Below are 18,732 nucleotides of genomic sequence, written 5' to 3' on the forward strand. Positions count from 1 at the left end.
ATAAGGAGAATTTCCATCACTCAAGGGATTGTAAATCTTTGGAATTCTATACCCCAGATGGTTGTGGTTGCTTTATCAGCGAATACATTTCAGTTTGAGAGAGATATATTTTTAGTCCCCTGCAGACAGAAACTGGACAGAAACTTTATTGTGATTAATTGGAGTTCATCAGAGTTATATCTGAGACCCAATCTTCTTCAACTGCTTCAACAATTACCTTCCCTTCATCATTTGTTCAGGCGTGAGAATGCTCACTCATGATTGTACAGTGTTGAGCAGCTTTAAGATCATAGAATCATAGAACTGTACAGTACAGAAGGAGGCCGTTTGACCCATCATACCTGTACTGACTCCTAAAAGAACTACCTACGAATCCTAGTATCTGCTCAGATACTGACACATTCCATATCCACAGACCCCGACCATACCTAGACTTAAACTGATAACTTTCAGATGACATAAGTGCTAGGCACCGACCATCTTCAAGTAACAAGACACTAACTGCCTCCCCATGATATTCAACAGCATTGCCATTGCTGAAGAACATACTACCAGCATCCTGGAGAGTTTCTGTTGGTCAGATCCTTAGTTGGATTAATAATAAGAATACTCTAGCAACAAGAGGCTTTGGTGGCAAGTCAGGAGTGTGATGAAATGCTCTCCACTTGTTTGGATACTACATCTCCAACAACACTCAGAAAGCTAAAACCATTCAGAAGGACCCAGCCCTATCAATCAGCACCTCATCCACTACCTTAAACGTTCAATCCCTTCACCAGTACCATCTAGAAGAGCAAGAATAATACATACCACTCACCATCCTAACTTGGAATTCTGTAATTGTTCCTTCACCGTTGCTGGGTTGAATTCCTAGAACTTCCTTCTGAACAGCACTGTGCATCTACCTACAACAGGTGGACTATTGCATTTTAAGAAAGAATCTTGTTCGTGATATTAATATCATTAATATTGAAAATGCTATATTTTTGCAGATTTTTCCTGTTTGAGTATGAAGTACCATTTTATTGATCCATGCAATGAGTTAGAAAGTGTTCATTAAAAATTCATCACATGGGTTAAATTATACATATAAAATGCTCTTCACAACTGAACTAGGGATTGACATTCATTGCACACAGTTACTCATTTTAAACTTGGATACCATTAGTAAAATGGAATGGCCTCTTAGCTGTCAATAAACCTGAAGATCTGTTTATTTTGTCAGTCTGTGGTGTATTTGCTTCCAGATGGCAATCTTATAGGGTTTTCCACATTGAGAGTATTCAGCCTTTAGTTTGAAGCTTGTAATGTGCCAATCAATCACATGATAAATTTCTTTACCCTGACAACAGATTTTGTTTCAAGTAACATGTATTTGGAAAGGCAAGGACTGATTCGGAATAGTCAACATGGCTTTGTGCATGGGGAATCATGTCTCGCAAACTTGATTGAGTTTATTGAAGAAGTAACAAAGAAGATTAATGAGGGCAGAGCAGTAGATGTGATCTATATGGACTTCAGTAAGGCGTTCGACAAGGTTCCCCATGGGAGACTGATTAGCAAGGTTAGATCTCATGGAATACAGGGAGAACTAGCCATTTGGATACAGAATTGGCTCAAAGGTAGGAGACAGAGGATGGTGGTGGAGGGTCGTTTTTCAGACTGGAGGCCTGTGACCAGTGGAGTGCCACAAGGATCGGCGCTGGGCCTTCTACTTTTTGTCATTTACATAAATGATTTGGATGCGAGCATAAAAGGTACAGTTAGTAAGTTTGCAGATGACGCCAAAATTGGAGGTGTAGTGGACAGCGAAGAGGGTTACCTCAGATTACAACAGGATCTTGACCAGATGTGCCAATGGGCTGAGAAGTGGCAAATGGAGTTTAATTCAGATAAATGCGAGGTGCTGCATTTTGGGAAAGCAAATCTTAGCAGGACTTATACACTTAATGGTAAGGTCCTAGGGAGTGTTGCTGAACAAAGAGACCTTGGAGTGCAGGTTCATAGCTCCTTGAAAGTGGAGACGCAGGTAGATAGGATAGTGAAGAAGGTGTTTGGTATGCTTTCCTTTATTGGTCAGAGTATTGAGTACAGGAGTTGGGAGGTCATGTTGCAGCTGTACAGGACATTGGTTAGGCCACTGTTGGAATATTGCATGCAATTCTGGTCACCTTCCTATCAGAAAGATGTTGTGAAACTTGAAAGGGTTCAGAAAAGATTTACAAGGATGTTGCCAGGGTTGGAGGATCTGAGCTACAGGGAGAGGCTGAACAGGCTGGGGCTGTTTGCCCTGGAATGTCGGAGGCTGAGGGGTGACCTTATAGAGGTTTACAAAATTATGAGGGGCATGGATAGGATAAATAGGCAAAGTCTTTTCCCTGGGGTCAGGGAGTCCAGAACTAGAGGGCATAGGTTTAGGGTGAGAGGGGAAAGATATAAAAGAGACCTAAGGGGCAACCTTTTCACGCAGAGGGTGGTATGTGTGTGGAATGAGCTGCCAGAGGATGTGGTGGAGGCTGGTACAATTGCAACATTTAAGAGGCATTTGGATGGGTATATGAATAGGAAGGGTTTGGAGGGATATGGGTTGGGTGCTGGCAGGTGGGACTAGATTGGGTTGGGATATCTGGTCGGCATGGACGAGTTGGACCGAAGGGTCTGTTTCCATGCTGTACATCTCTATGACTCTATGACTCTATAACAAAGATGAACAGCAGGTATGTTTTATTCTTCTGACAAAATTGACCTTTGCAAAGTTTCTTTCAATTATTATGATTTAACTTATACAACAGTATACATTCTCCCCAGTCACCACCAAAACCTAACTAATTTCCTCAGACCATAGAAATTGTTTGCGGTTCTTCCCCATTCCCTGTCCACAGTTTTCACTCACGGCAGGGAGCACTGCCTTCTCCACTCTACCTTCATCCTTCCTCTTTCCCTCCTTTTCCTTTTCAATTCCTTTTCCCCCTGCCTTCTGAAATAACTCCACAGAGGCCGGTATCTTACAGAGTCCCTGACACTGATCCATCTTCCTCAGAGGCAGAACCTCTGACACTTTTTATTTTAGTAACCAGTGCAAATTACTAATAAAGTTACCAATGAGCAGCAGTTTACAAGATGCAGCAATTTAGACTAGATTCCCTACAGTGTGGAAACAGGCCCTTCGGCCCAACTAGTCCACACCGACCCTCCGAAGAGTAATTCACCCAGACCCATTCCCGCTAACTAATGCACCTAACTCTTTGGGCAATTTTAGCATGACCAATGCACCTCTTTGGACTGTGGGAGGAAACCGGAGCACCCAGAAGGAACCCACGCAGACCCAGGGAGAATGTGCAAACTCCACACAGACTGTTGCCCGAGGCTGGAATCGAACCCAGGCCCCTGGCGCTGTGAGGCAGCAGTGCTAACCACTGAGCCACCGTGCCGCCCTACAGAAGAAAGGGGAAACAAAACCAAATCCCCAAACCCCCCCGCACTACCAGTTCACAGGGAAAAGAGGACAAACCTCAAATCCTGGCATTCTTTTATTTTTCTCTCAGTAGTAACATACAGACTGTGGCCTAGCCAGCTCAGAGCCAGTCCCCTAAACTGAGGAGACTCTGAATCTCCTGGTTATACTTGGTTTTTTCTTGGTTATATATTTTTTTCTGGTTATATTTTCTTCCTTACCCCACACTACTACCTAACTGCGGTAGTGCTTATATTTTCCCCAGCAGCCATGATGTGTGTGTGCAGGTGTAAGACACAGTGAAAAATGCAAGGTGTACAAATCTTTATTCAATTCCCACCACCAGGAAGAAAGAAAACACACGAGTTGCCAGTGGCAAGCAATACCCTTCACATCAAAGGGCAATGCTGTGTGATCAAACAGTGAAGGGGAGGGCAGGGATTAAATCAAAATAGATTTGGAGGAGGAAATAATGCACTCCACTCCCTGCGGCGCCCACCTCTCCCTGAACAACTCCAGGGTGTTGGTGGACACCGCGTGCTCCTTCTCCAAGGACACCCGGGCCCTAACGTAACCGCGGAAGAGGGGCAGGCAGTCGGCCCTAACGACCCCCTCCACAGACCGCTGCCTGGACCTGTTTATGACCAGTTTGGCCAGGCCCAGGAGCAGATCCAGGAGGCGATCCTCTGACCTATCCTTCCCCCTCCAAACCGGGTACCCAAAGATCAGGAGCGTGGGACTGAAGTGCAACCAAAAACAGAGGAGAAGGTTTTTGAGAAATCAAAAAGGGAAGGCATTCCATTTTTAAAAATTTTATTAAACAATTCAGTTTACTAGACAGTTAAGATTAACAGCTGTATACAGAGAAACAGCAATTTTAAAAGGGACAGGAGCAGTAAAGCTAGGCCCTGAACCTTACCATTCAACCAATTTTCAGGGAAGTGAGGACAAACCTCAAATCCCAAGTATTCCATTATTTTTTCTTGATTTTTTTTCCTGGTTATATATATTTTATTAAACAATTCACAATTTACAAAGCAATTAACATTTACAGCTGTATACAGAGAAACAGCAATTTTACAAGGGAGAGGAATGGCAAAGCCAAGCCCCAAACCCTAGGCATTCCATTATTCTTTTTTTTTCAGTGCTGTGTGATCAAAACAGTGAAGGGGACACTGCTATTTTTTTTTCTTTTTTCTTTTTTCTTTTTTTTTCTTTTTTTTTAATTTAAATTTAACCCCCACACTACCACCTAAGTGCAGTAGTGCTTATTATTTTTTTTCCCCAGCACCCATGGTGTGTGTGTGCAGGTGTGAGACACAGTGAAAGACACAATGTGCACGAATCTTTATTCAATTTCCATCACCAGGCAGATAGGAAAACACCCGGGTGGCCAGTGACAAGCACTGCCCTTCACATCAAAGGGCAGTGCTGTGTGATCAAAACAGTGAAGGGGAGGGTAGGGACTAAATCAAAGTAGATTTGGAGGAGGAAATAATGCACTCCACTCCCTGCGGCGCCCACCTCTCCCTGAACAACTCCAGGGTGTTGGTGGACACCGCGTGCTCCTTCTCCAAGGACACCCGGGCCCTAACGTAACCGCGGAAGAGGGGCAGGCAGTCGGCCCTAACGACCCCCTCCACAGACCGCTGCCTGGACCTGTTTATGACCAGTTTGGCCAGGCCCAGGAGCAGATCCAGGAGGCGATCCTCTGACCTATCCTTCCCCCTCCAAACCGGGTACCCAAAGACCAGGAGCGTGGGACTGAAGTGCAACCAAAAACAGAGGAGAAGGTTTTTGAGAAATCAAAAAGGAAAGGCATTCCATTTTTAAAAATTTTATTAAACAATTCAGTTTACTAGACAGTTAAGATTAACAGCTGTATACAGAGAAACAGCAATTTTAAAAGGGACAGGAGCAGTAAAGCTAAGCCCTGAACCCTGCCGTTCAACCAGTTTTCAGGGAAGTGAGGACAAACCTCAAATCCCAGGTATTCCATTATTTTTTCTTGATTTTTTTCCTGGTTATATATATTTTATTAAACAATTCACAATTTACAAAGCAATTAACATTTACAGCTGTATACAGAGAAACAGCAATTTTACAAGGGAGAGGAATGGCAAAGCCAAGCCCCTAACCCTAGGCATTCCATTATTTTTCTTTTTTTACTTTTTTTTCTTTTTTTTTCTTTTTTCTATTTTTTTTTCTCTCTTTTTTTTCTTCAGGTGTGAGACACAGTGAGAGACACAAGGTGCACGAATCTTTATTCAATTTCCACCACCAGGAAGAACCTTCTGTTTATTTTTTTTTATTTTCTTCTTTTTTTTTCTTAACCCCCACACTACCACCTAAGTGCGGCAGTGCTTATTTTTTCCCCAGCACCCATGGTGTGTGTGTGCGCAGGTGTGAGACACAGTGAAAGACACAAAGTGCATAAATCTTTATTCAATTTCCACCACCAGGAAGATAGGAAAACACCCAGGTGGCCAGTGACAAGCAGGCATTCCATTATTTTATTTTTTTTTCCAAGGACACCCGGGCTCTCCTGTTTATATTTTTTTTTCTTTTTTTTTTCTTTTTTTTTCCCCCTTTCTTTTTTAGCCCCCACACTACCACCTAAGTGTGGTAGTGCTTATTTTATCCCCAGCACCCATGGTGTGTGTGTGCAGGTGTGAGACACAGTGAAAGACACAAAGTGCACCAATCTTTATTCAATTTCCACCACCAGGAAGATAGGAAAACACCCGGGTGGCCAGTGACAAACACTGCCCTTCACATCAAAGGGCAGTGCTGTGTGATCAAAACAGTGAAGGGGAGGGTAGGGACGGCATTCCATTATTTTTTTTTCTTTTTTTTTTAATACTCTTTTTTTTTCCTTTTTTTTCCCCTTTAACCCCCACACTACCACCTAAGTGTGGTAGTGCTTATTTTTTTCCCCAGCACCCATGGTGTGTGTGTGCAGGTGTGAGACACAGTGAAAGACACAAAGTGCACGAATCTTTATTCAATTTCCACCACCAGGAAGATAGGAAAACACCCGGGTGGCCAGTGACAAGCACTGCCCTTCACATCAAAGGGCAGTGCTGTGTGATCAAAACAGTGAAGGGGAGGGTAGGGACGGCATTCCATTATTTTTTTTTTATTTTTTTTTTGTGTACATAATATTTAGCAGCAGTAAAGATTCCCTTTACGAAAAAATATGGATTCTGGATTTTCAAACAATGTTTTATGGATTAATGCATTACTTTTATTAGGAAGCTTTTTATCTTTTTTTTTGTAGTGTGATGCTGTGTGAATCTCCTGGTTATTATTTTTTTTTTTTATTTCTTCCCCCACACTACCACCTAAGTGTGGTAGTGCTTATTTTATCCCCAGCACCCATGGTGTGTGTGTGCAAGTGTGAGACACAGTGAAAGACACAAAGTGCACGAATCTTTATTCAATTTCCACCACCAGGAAGATAGGAAAACACCCGGGTGGCCAGTGACAAGCACTGCCCTTCACATCAAAGGGCAGTGCTGTGTGATCAAAACAGTGAAGGGGAGGGTAGGGACGGCATTCCATTATTATCTGTCAGTCAGCGCTCCCTGATTGGACAGATTAACAGCCCCAATCAAGGAACTCATATATTCGACAAGGTCCACCTGGGTAACTTCATTATAATCACTAACCTTCCTTTTCTCTGACCCTTTCTTTTCCCTGATTTTCCGTTCCCCCCTCCTTTTCCGTCTTCTTTTCTTCCCTCCTCTCTCTCATCTCCCCTCTTCTCACCTGCTCTCCATACCTGATACATTTCCCCTGTCCCTCTCCTCCTTCCTACCCTCCACCTCACCCCTCTCTGGCCTCCTCTCCACCCTGCTGTCCACTCCATCCCGTACCCTTGTCTATATCATCTCCCCTCTGACATTCTTTTTCATCCTTCCTCTCCATCCCTCCCATTCTTCCCCTCCCTTCCCATTCCTGCCTTCTCTTCTTCACCCCCTCCTTCTCCTCTTCACCCCCTCCTTCTCCTCTCCAACAACTTCTCACCTCCTTTGATCCATCTTCTCCTCATCTCCCTTTTATTCATATAAGTTTGTATTCATTGTACTTTCCCATTCCCCTCACTTCACCTTCCCTTTCACTCTTCTACGTTTTGCCCTGATCTCACTGCTCTCCACTTCCCCTTTCCCAGCTCCTTTCACATCCTCAAGCCCTTCTTGTTCTGTATTCTTTAAATCATTTGCACTTGACTCCAATTATTTTCTGCCTATTGACCCTGCTTGACCTGATTCACATTCAGCCTCCCATTTGGACTAGTCCAATTGCATTAAATTTTCTTACTGCTTATTTAACAACTGTTTATTTACCAAGTTATTCCAAGTGTATACCAAATACACTTTCAATTATTTTGTAGGTTAATGTCTAATTGAATATTCAGCCATAATCAGAGCAAATGCAGTTTTATATTACTTTTCAAAAGATACTTATTCATCCATGTGTAAGGATATGAAATGAAATATGTCCACAAATAAGGCTTGCCTGAGAATCAAGCTGTTGAGTCAACAGCAATAAGTAACTTCGACAGTTATGGCACTATTCTATTTTCTTGTCAAATAAACTATTATGTAATTGTGGGAGGGATATGAAAGTGTGACATCATTGCACCAACACATTCAGTAGTTCCTTATGCAATCATGATGAATGGAGTTCTACCCTGTCCATCTTGTGTAAACTCCAATTGATTTTTGTTTCTGATTAACATTCAAGTACAGATGGTCTTTCACACATTGCCAGAAGTATACTGCCCACTGAGGCTGACCTTTAATATCCAACTATTCCGGATTCAAGTCAATAACTGATTAACATTAGTGGGTGCCACACAGGAATTTACAAGTAAACAGAGTGAAGTGTTGTGATTTAAATTGTTTTCAAAGTGAAAATAAAGCTAAAGAAAATGACTCTTTAATTCCTTATTGGGTCAAAGAACTAAAGGTGTTATAAAGGCCATTCAGCCCATACTAATTCCATACCCCATTTTCACTTCATAACTTCTTACCTTTCTCCCTTTAAAATACTTAGGATATTTCTGTTTTTAAAAAGAATGTCATGTACTCTGCCTCAGCCCTCCACCATTGGCAAAGTGCTTCATGCTCCTGCAATAGTCTGAGTGTTGAAATGCATTTGACCTATCTTCGAAATTCATCTTAAAAGAAATCCGAAAGAACTGCAGTTGCTGTGGATCAGAAACAAAAACAGAAGTTGCTGGAAAAGCTCAGCAGGTCTGGCAGCACCTGTGAAGAGCAGTCAGAGTCAGTCGAACTGAGGAAAGGTCACCGGACCTGAAACGTTAACTTTGACCTGCTAAGCTTTTCGAAATTCATCTCTGTGTGTCATTGACCCTGCACCCTCCCCGTACCCCCCTACCGCCCCAGACAAATGAAACATTAGAACTGCTCATAATTTATAAACCTGTGTTAAATCTTTTCTGAAATAGTCCTGATATCTCAAATCTCCCTTTTTAAAGTGTATCTGTGCTGCATGAGTAATGTAGGATAACAAATCTAGAGTTGCACTCGAGATGGTGGTGAACTGCTTCAATGATTGCAGCCTTTGTTATGACACTCCGATGGTAGTGCCTGCTGAAGAATTAGGACCTGATTTTGTGCTGCTCTCCCCCTCTCTCCCATTGCAAAAGAGGAGGAGCACCATTTGAGACCTCCTGCTGCGTTCAGTCTGTATCAGTGGCGGTGGCAGTGCCAAGTGTCCAGGTTGAGTACCTGGCAAATATAAGTGCCTCATTCTAGGCTCCCTGATTGACAGTTTTCAAAGACAGGACTTCCTCACCAAGAAGAGGTTGTGCCTCAAGCAAGCTAAAAGCTAAATAAATTGATATTAACTGATGGTGGGATGAGCCAGCCTGAATGGGGGCTGGGTCATCCTTAGTCTTTATACTGTGAGGGAGGAAGGAACTCTGGCAAAAAGCCACAATCAATTAGATCCAGCTACCTGTCTCGACCTGCAACCCTTAGTACCCAGACCTAACCATCCACCAGTTTCAGTTTTGACATTTTCAATCAATCCTTCCTCCATGTCTTTTTGGGGAAGAGAGCCTGGATTTCCACTACCCTATGTGTGGAGAGTTGGATCCTGATTACTGAATTGTCATTTTAAGGTTGCGCCATCTTGTCTTGGACTCCTCCAACAGAGAAGATTGTTTCTCCCTATCATATTAAATCATTTAATCATATTAAATGCCTGAATAACATTATAACTTATTCTTCTATATATACTTCAATACAAGCCTAGACTGTGCAACAGTCCCTTATAATTTAACCCTTTGTATCCCGGTATGAGTCTGGTGAATCTGCACCAACTCCAATAGCAATGACAAATCTTTGACAATGTTTGAATGGATGTATGTATCATCACTGTAGTTGAACAGGCAGGCCAGGAAATCTGCTGGCTTTGATATACATCAGCATTCTCCTTACCACTGTAGTTTTCCCAGTTTGAAATTACATTGAAAAATCTATACGTTAAATGCGCTGCATTGACCTGCTGTCTTAATGTCCTTTGTAATCTGATTTATTATTGTCACATGTACCAAGATACAGTGAAAAGTATTGTTTTGCATGCTAACCAGACAAATCATACCTTAGGTAAGCAATAGAACAGAATGCAGAATATAGTGTTACAGCTACAGAGAAGGTGCAGAGGAACATCAGCTCTACTATATGAGAGGTGCATATATATAAGTCTGATAACAGCAGGAAAGAAGCTGTTCTTAATTCTGTTGATACGTGTTTTCAAATGTTTGTAACTTTTGCCTGATGGAAGAGGGTGGAAGAGCGTGTAACTGGGGTGGGAGGAGTCTTTGATTATGTTCCTAAAATGGGTCAGTTATTTAATATGAAGAGAGTCACAAATCAATTGAACACATACTTAATCATTTGTAAGCCCTTGTGTTTGCAGTGTTCAATTGAGTATAACACATTGTTTCCACACAACCAATATGATCGAAGCTGGGTGGTAATTTAAGTCTATACATAGTTGTGATTAATCTCCTTCCCAGTGTATATTTTCCCCACAATATCAAGACTTGTGGTTACATGCTTTTATTTCCTTCACTGGTTTCTTCTTGACAACAGAATGCATTTTCTTTTCAGCATCTGTCTGAGCTGCTGGCAGTGGTGCGTTTGCCTTTTATTCATCCCAGCTATCTGTTAAATGTCGTTGACAATGAGGAATTGATCAAGTCCTCAGAGGCTTGCCGAGACCTGGTAAATGAAGCAAAACGTTATCACATGCTGCCGCATGCTCGGCAGGAAATGCAGACTCCCCGGACACGGCCAAGGCTATCTGCAGGTAGGACTTTATCCAACAAGGATTTTTGCTGACCCTATAGAACGTGCAGAGGTTTTTTTTAATGTGGCCAAGTATTGCACAAGGCTCAAAGGATAACCTTTAGAATGACGGATAATTGAGAGCACATTAAAATGTCTCCTCTTGCACATCTGTGGAACTGTATACTTATGTTTTCAGTCTGACCCAGTTCTCAGTGTGCTACTGACTGGGCTTCACAGTGGTTGCCAATTGACAAGCAAGTCCATGTCGGGAAATTTCCACCCCCGATATACCTGAGGTAGGATAAAGTCAATGAATTCATTAGTGTGATTCTGAGGTTCCAGAGTCCGTTTTCACTTCAGTGAACAAACACAAAACTACATATGGCTTGAACTAAATATAATTTAGCGAGTGAACATTTTTTAAGGAAAAGCACTCACATCAGACCTTTTGCAATAGTTTGGGTGTATGATACAGGAGAGATTAATAGCATTGGAGGCTGACCTATAATTGGCATCTGATGTTTAAAAGATTTTTTTAAGACCACATTGTGACGTACAGCAGAGTACTGTGCAGCTATGAATAGTGTTATGGACCAGACCAGACCACCTCTAGACCTTAACTTTTTCTTAATTTCAAGGAAAATGTCCGGTGCTGTGTTTCAGATGCAATTCAATTGGTCAAACTACTTGACTTTAAGCAAAACACAATTTTAACGATAGTTAAAATACAACCAAAGAAAGAAGAACTTGGAATAACTTTATTGGAAAACTTAATGGAATAATAAATAAGAAATTTTAATTAATTGTTACAATATAGTAATATCCCATAAATGTACCCCTTGTCAAAAAGGCAAATTCAGAAAAACGTATTTTGTTTGACATGCAATCAACAGCCTAGGAAGAGAACCTCCAGTTTTTGGCTGTAATCATGAGAAGGAAACATAGCTTCCACCGCTTCTAGACCTCAACAGCAACTGCCAAAACTAGAAATCCTAGTCAGTGACAGTTGGCCACACCCATCCAGGCTGCTTCTATTGTTCCAACATTTTTTTAAAAACTCCCCAAGGCCTCACAAGCTTTTAACGTTACAAATTCAGCTCTTGTTCAATATCCCTCTAAAAGAAACCAGGACAAAATATACCTCTTACAGCCCCAGCATCATCACAACAGAAAGTTAGTTCAACCTGGTCTTGAGGAATTCTGCGAGATAGATGTCCATTCGTCAAAATAGGATGCACTCTTCAAAGTTGCTTACCTGGAGTTGTGTAGTATTTATGTATAAGTGTCTGGTAAGCAGCTAAAATGAGCAGTTACTTAGCCTCTTGGAGCTCAGTCCTTTCCCGGTGTCTCTGGTTTTTACCAGTAAGCAGATAAGATGTTAGTCTGAAGTAAAGACAAACCTCAAAAATGAATAGAAACTGGGTTGCTGTTAGATTAGTAGCATTTTGACCAGCACTGAAGCAGCAAGATGAAGGTGGTCAACAGTTGTGTGTGGAACAAAGGAATTCTCTAAGTGCATCAAAAGATGAGTTGCATCTTCTGCTCCTTCAGAAAGTTTTCCCCACTATTCTACCCCTTCCCTCCCCTCATGTCCCCACCCACCAAATCTCTTAGAGATCCTCCTGAAACACACTCTCTGCCCGGAAGCCACTGGCAATCCAAGGGCTACCTGATCCTCCCAGCCAGCAAGCTCTAAACCTTTTCTCAACTACTCCAATTGAAAGTGGTCCACTAGCATTTCAATGAGACCCAGCAGCTAAAGGCTCGATAGTTTCATGGTGCCACTACGCGAAGCGAAATTAACTTACTTAAACATTCTCTCACTGGAAAGCTGTTTTGAGTTACAATCAACAAAGTAGCCGATGCAGTAAAGCATGTAACTTCTTGGAAATCAAGCATGCCTTTAGTTTTTTTTTAACTACCATAATGCCATGTTGGCTTCCCCTCCTATTCTCTTTTTTGTAAAGCTTTTTCATCTGGGATGGAGTTAACCCTAACCCTTCCCCTGTTACAAATCATACCCAATCCACATTGAATTTACTCTCAGGTCTCTGCTGTTCTGATCTGGATCCATCAACCAGAAGTTTTTGGAAAAGACTTGATTTGATTTGCCTCCAGAGTTGTTGGTTTGAGTCCAAATCTTTTGTAAATCATTGTAACTCCAGTGAAAACTGTGGTAATTATGGCAGAGAAAATGCTAAGAATTCATCTGTGTGAACGATGTATAATGTAGTTGCCCCCACCTCAATCTCCTTAGATTGGGGATGGTTAAACCTAGTTATTGTGCCTTACAGTCAAAATAGCTTAGATTAACGAGTCGAGTGTCTAATGTGATTCTGCTGCCTACCCACTGGATATCCCTGCCAAGAAATTGAGGGAAATTCATCTTGTTTTTTTTCCTGTTCTGGTTCATGTCAGTATCTTTCAGAAGTGCTAAATCACAACCATCTTAGTACCAATTTAAGTAACAAATTACTGTGACTCTTCTTCAATTTCTATTTATATCCCTCTCAACGAAAAGGTCCATTTTCACTTAATGATCCTGCCTCAATCACCATAGCATTTGTTTTGCTGCAGACCACAATTGTTAAATGAACTGAGTGTACACTTTCATATCCCTGTAAAGGCTGCAGTTTCACTGTTTAAATGAGAACCATATAACAGAAGGGAATGAGATGTTTTTAAGCTCAATCAATAGCTCAAAGTTGATTTGAAAAGAAAAACGTGCAGAATAGTTCAGCCAACGGAACCAAATGGAAGATCCTAAGTCTAATTTCTAGTCGACACCAACCTGATTCTCACAAGGTAATACTATTGCAGTTGTATTCAGTGCCTCTGGGAAAGAGAAGAAGAATTGTACAAAATTCTCAGTTGAATGAAAATGTGTTGGAGTTCAGCTATGAGCTGTTGTATTTAAGAACAGCCATTGGAATATCACGATACCACATTCTGTTGATAACTGGTTCAGGAGAAGGGGAAGGGCAAAGATTGAACTGGTTTGTGGGAAGATTGGAAAATGAGAGTCTGTAGGGAGCACATTTAATTTCACAGTAACAAATTGAAAGGTAGGATAAATTACGCATAAAGTAAGATGCTGTGTTCAAAGGAAGAAGCAATAATGAGAAAATTGCATCTTTAATAGTGAAACAAGAAGTGTAATGACAGGTGTTAAGTCACCGTAGAGGTTTCATTCCTTTGTCTAAATTGCTGTCATTAGCAGTTTGTCATCAATTAAGTTACAAAGCTTTAAGGCCTAGCATCTCTAAAATCCTTTGATTTGGTAAGAGATCTAGAGGGCTTCTTTTCCCAGTTGTGACACTCACCTACAAGTACTTGTGTTCTTCTCCTGACTTTAAACAAAATATTAAACAGTTTAATTGAACTGGCTTAACACCTATTTAAATAATGTACATGGATGTAAATTTCTTGAGCATTCATTCTTGAGCATTGATCTTTGGTGATCTGAAAACAATTGTGATCCATATAGAAACCAATAACTTTTATAAAAAGATCGCATAAGATTTCGAGGCCTATGACTTTTACTCTAACAAATAAACAAAAGCAATGTTGTCTGATCCACAACTTATAGTCAAAGTTATAGTCAAGAAATTGTCCATTTAGTTTTTAACACAACTAAAATACGCCTTCAGCTTTGATGAGGAGTCATGTAGGCTCAATACGTTAGCTTGCTCTCCCTCCATGGATGCTGCCTGACCTGCTTTGATTTCCAGCATTTTTTGTTTTCAGTTCAGATTCCAGCATCTGTAATAATTTGCTCCTAAAAGCCCCTTCTACTGGTTATGCTTACATATCCACTAAGTCAATACGTCATTCTCCAGGACCCAGTCCAAAGTTACTATCAGCTCCTGAGGGCTTAAATACTTTCTTCCTTTCCCAGCCAGGTAACTTCTGATCCCAGAACGTACTTGTACTAAAAGGGTTACATTACTTGCTTACTAGCATTATAAGGAGATGTCTCTTCCTAACTCAAGTTGGCAAATGTTCTAGCATTCTTTAAATCTTCCAGAACTTTGGCTCAACAATCTGAGTATAAGTTCCTACTAGTACATTGTGTGGTGATCAACAGAGTCAGAATGTCCTCTATAAGACCATGAGACCATAAGAAATAGGAGTGGAAGTAAGGCCATTTGGCCCATCGAATCCACTCAGCCATTCAATCATGGCTGATGGGCATTTCAACACCACTTACCTGCACTCTCCCCGTAGCCCTTAATTCCTTGCTTTGGGATAGGCCTGGCTGCCTCTGTCTTTCTCCTCTCTCTCAGATTCTTATGAAGTTATTCAGTGTTACAGCTAGAGGAGTGTAACCCAATACCAGAATATGGACTTTTCCCTATCCAAAACCCTTTTCCATGGTAAAATGAATCACATAGGGATACATCCAGATAGGAATGCTACTTAGCCATTTTCTAGACCACCCAACCTTGGAATCAAACAGGCAGTTTAAAGTATACCCATTTATAAAGCGTGATATTCCCAACACCTCCCTGTGAAACTTGGAGATTATCCACCTGTCCAATCTATGCAATTCCTTTTGTAAATGTCTATAGGTGTCAATATTTAGCACTTTCTCTGACTAAGTTGAGAGTGTAGTGCTGGAAAAGCACAGCAGGTGAGACAGCATCCGAGAAGCACGAGAGTCAGCATTTCAGGCATCCCTGGTGAACCGAAACGTCAATTGTCCTGCTCCTCGGATACTGCCTGACTGGCTGTGCTTTTCCAGTGCCATGCTCTCGACTGTGATCCTGCAGTCCTCACTTTCTCCTTTCTCTAAGTCAGTTTGAAGCCCCTTGACCCTCTGACCAACAAGACTTACTGCCTGGCTGCATTTGGAACAGGTCACATGACCCAGATCACTCTACAACTTTGCCTTAAGTTCGGTAAACAATGCCAAAGCATAACTATCTCAGTCACATTGCTTTTGTAACAAAAAATACCCCATGATTTTTTTCTTAATCTGCCTGGAAATATCGAACAATTGATTCACAATGTGATCGTGAACTCAAGGAACTCTGAACCTTCATGCAAGAATGCTTTGTTTTGAATCCATCTTATTTTTGTGTTTGGAAACTTGTTTTTAAGGTGTGGCTGAAGTAATCGTCCTGGTTGGTGGTCGTCAAATGATTGGAATGAGCCAACGTGATCTCACTGCCGTCAGCTGCTTTAACCCCCAGAACAACAAATGGTACCCATTAGCCAGTCTACCATTCTATGACAGGGAATTTTTCAGTGTCATCAGTGCTGGTGACAACATCTATTTATCAGGTGAATTTTTGTTTAATATTTCATGGCCTATTTCTGTTCCTAGTTCTTGTATGAGTATCTTTGTCGTACATAGAATCAATTACCTCCAAGTTTGCAGACAAAATTATCGAGCAGGACAATAGAATTCAGCTCATGAGCCTCCAAGTGTAACTTCTAAGTAAGGAACAGCAGAAGAGTGATGCTTTGGAACTATTTGCAAGAGGAGTTCACATAAACCTAACATTAAATGGTCAAGTAATTTTTAAGTTGCTTCGAGAAAAAAACAAATCGATGCCAAAATGTCAGTGAAATAGAGCATAGACTGTGGTTGAACTGTGAATATGGCATCTTCTGAAGTTCATTCGACCTAAAGATTTTCCAGTTTTTTATTTAAAATGAAAGCCTGTGTGTAAAGAGCAGGGAAGTGGAAGTAATTGAATAGATCTTTAAACCGCTGGCACAAACATGATGGGTCAAATGGCTACCATTGTGCTACACGTTTCTACAAAAAAGCTTCTCAGCAGAAGTCGCTCTTTGTTGAAAGGTGAGCAACACACTGGATGAGTCAACTGCAGGTAGGTGAACCGCGCAACTTCTTTCTTAGATTCTAATTCCCAAGTCAAACATTAACCTATCCAGGCGCTGTTGTCTCGTTTGGTCCTTTGAGGATCAGTGATGTTTAGTGGTGCTCCATCTGGTGGACAGGTAACCGATAAGGTCTTTCTGTGCCCAGAAGGTTCCATTGCAAATAGGATGATTGCCTTTCGGACAAATTGTTGACTGAAGATTTTCTCTCCAGGTACCCTCCGTCTGCATCCGAAACGTGCCCATTTGTAGAATGCTTGACTATGTTTTACTTGGTTACAGTAGATGTAGTACTTTAGCATTGATATTAGATGATATTAGATTCATTTAAATGCTTGCCTTCATTACTCAGACTTTTCAGTACAGGAGTTGGTATGTTATATTGAGGTTGGCGAGGCCTTTTCAGGGCAATTTGTTTACACAGACAGTGGTTCATGTCTGGAATGAACTTTCAGAGGATGTGATGGATGTGGGTACAGTTACAGCTTTCAAAAGACATTTAGGTAAGTACATCTGTCAGAAATATTTGGAGGGATGTGGGCCATGCGCAGGCAGATGGGATTATGATTGGCATGGACTGTTTGAAAGAAAGGGTTTGTTTCTGTGCTGTATGACTCCATAAGTCTTCTGATTGCTGTTAACTTAATAGAAAATCAGTATTCTTTTAACTATTTATTGGAGCACAAACAATGTATCAACAATTCTCTTCTCTTTCATTTCAGTCAATACACACAGACAGTATTCCCTTTAATTCTCCTTGGTTTCGAACACAGCTTTACCAAACATTACTCTGAGGTGTATTCCCCCCCCCCCCCCCCCCCCCCCGCCATGTGGATGAACATATCTGCCCGCTGTTACCTTGCAGAAGCCAGAGTCTGCTTCGAAATGCCTCTTTCTTATATTACAAAGATCACACACTAGACAATGATTGACACACATCTCCCCTTTTGATGATTTTTTTCTGCAAGTCTGTAGAGTGCTTGATTTGAGTGGTACCACATCCTGAGTCAGTGAATAATTCATTATAAGACATACAAAACAGTAATTGCGTTTAGTGTTTTAACCAGTTATCACTGGTCTTTTGATGGGGACAATCTCTGGATTTATCAGTATTAAGTAGATAAAATTGTTACACTAAAGTGACAGTTTTGGTGTTTATCATTTGCCAAGGACAATGGTTTTGTACAACATAATGGTTCTGAAAGAGTTAATGTTGGAGATTGCATTAGGCTCCACCCAGTCTGATGAGGTCGTGCAGTCACTAGTGGTTCATCCTATGTCACTGTTCACAACACAGATTCTTTGACTCTGTATAAGGGGAGGAATAGAAGCAACCTGTGTCTCCATCTACTCCACCCCCCCAAACATGCCCCCTGACCAGTCAGTTCAGGAGCATATACAATGAGGGGCATTGTACTGCACTCTGGACCTATGGCTGTGACTTGCTTCATTGGTTTGTAAATCCTGTTATTGTCGTAACTACAGCGGTTTAATGATTAAGAGTCAGATAAATTTAAACAAACATATGCCATTATTTGTCTGATTATTTGAGCTATTTCTTGGTTAGTACATGGATGAAGTTAATCCATTATCTGTATTTCTATATGAATAATTTCCTTTCACCCCACAGCTTGCTTGAAAAGTATGAGAAGTCTATTAGATATCCATTCTTGGATACAAACATTGACCACATTCGTAGAATCGGTCAATTTATAAAATGTCCGTCCAGACCAGCCAGCTTTAGTGTTGGTTTACTTTTAAATATGTTCTTTGTACAGGAGTGTTACACATGTGAAATGTTATAATCATAGCTTGGCATCCGACTTTAAAGCAGCTTGAGCTGCTCTTTCAGCTTTTGGATCTAAATGAGATAATATAGTCTTCAAGGCACTGAAACCTGTCTTTCTATTTATAGGTGTTAACACAACTCACATAATCTCCGGTACCCTCTTGATGCTGTTTCACTCCAAACTATTTGGAAGATTTATAAATATACCATACTTGAGCAAAACTCAGATTCCAAACTGACTCACTAGATTTATTTTCAGAAATTAAACAAGAATGGTGCAAACTAAACATGAATTAATATGTGACAATAAA

The 18,732-nt window shown here is 41.1% G+C and overlaps 1 protein-coding gene across 8 annotated transcripts in view; it reads left to right on the plus strand.

Moving 5' to 3' along the window:
• Positions 1 to 18,732, plus strand: part of klhl29 (kelch-like family member 29) — a 399,100-nt gene that overhangs the window by 311,969 nt on the left and 68,399 nt on the right. For all 8 annotated transcript variants that reach the window (XM_043676918.2, XM_087977403.1, XM_087977393.1 and 5 more), the window contains 2 exons: positions 10,603 to 10,801; positions 15,886 to 16,068. In XM_043676918.2, coding sequence (XP_043532853.1) covers positions 10,603 to 10,801; positions 15,886 to 16,068 — 382 coding nt within the window. The remainder of the gene's footprint in view (positions 1 to 10,602; positions 10,802 to 15,885; positions 16,069 to 18,732) is intronic.

Source organism: Chiloscyllium plagiosum, unplaced genomic scaffold, assembly GCF_037043375.1.
Source record: "Chiloscyllium plagiosum isolate Xiang-an unplaced genomic scaffold, Cpla_swu_hap1 HiC_scaffold_3, whole genome shotgun sequence".
Taxonomy (NCBI): Eukaryota; Metazoa; Chordata; class Chondrichthyes; order Orectolobiformes; family Hemiscylliidae; genus Chiloscyllium; species Chiloscyllium plagiosum.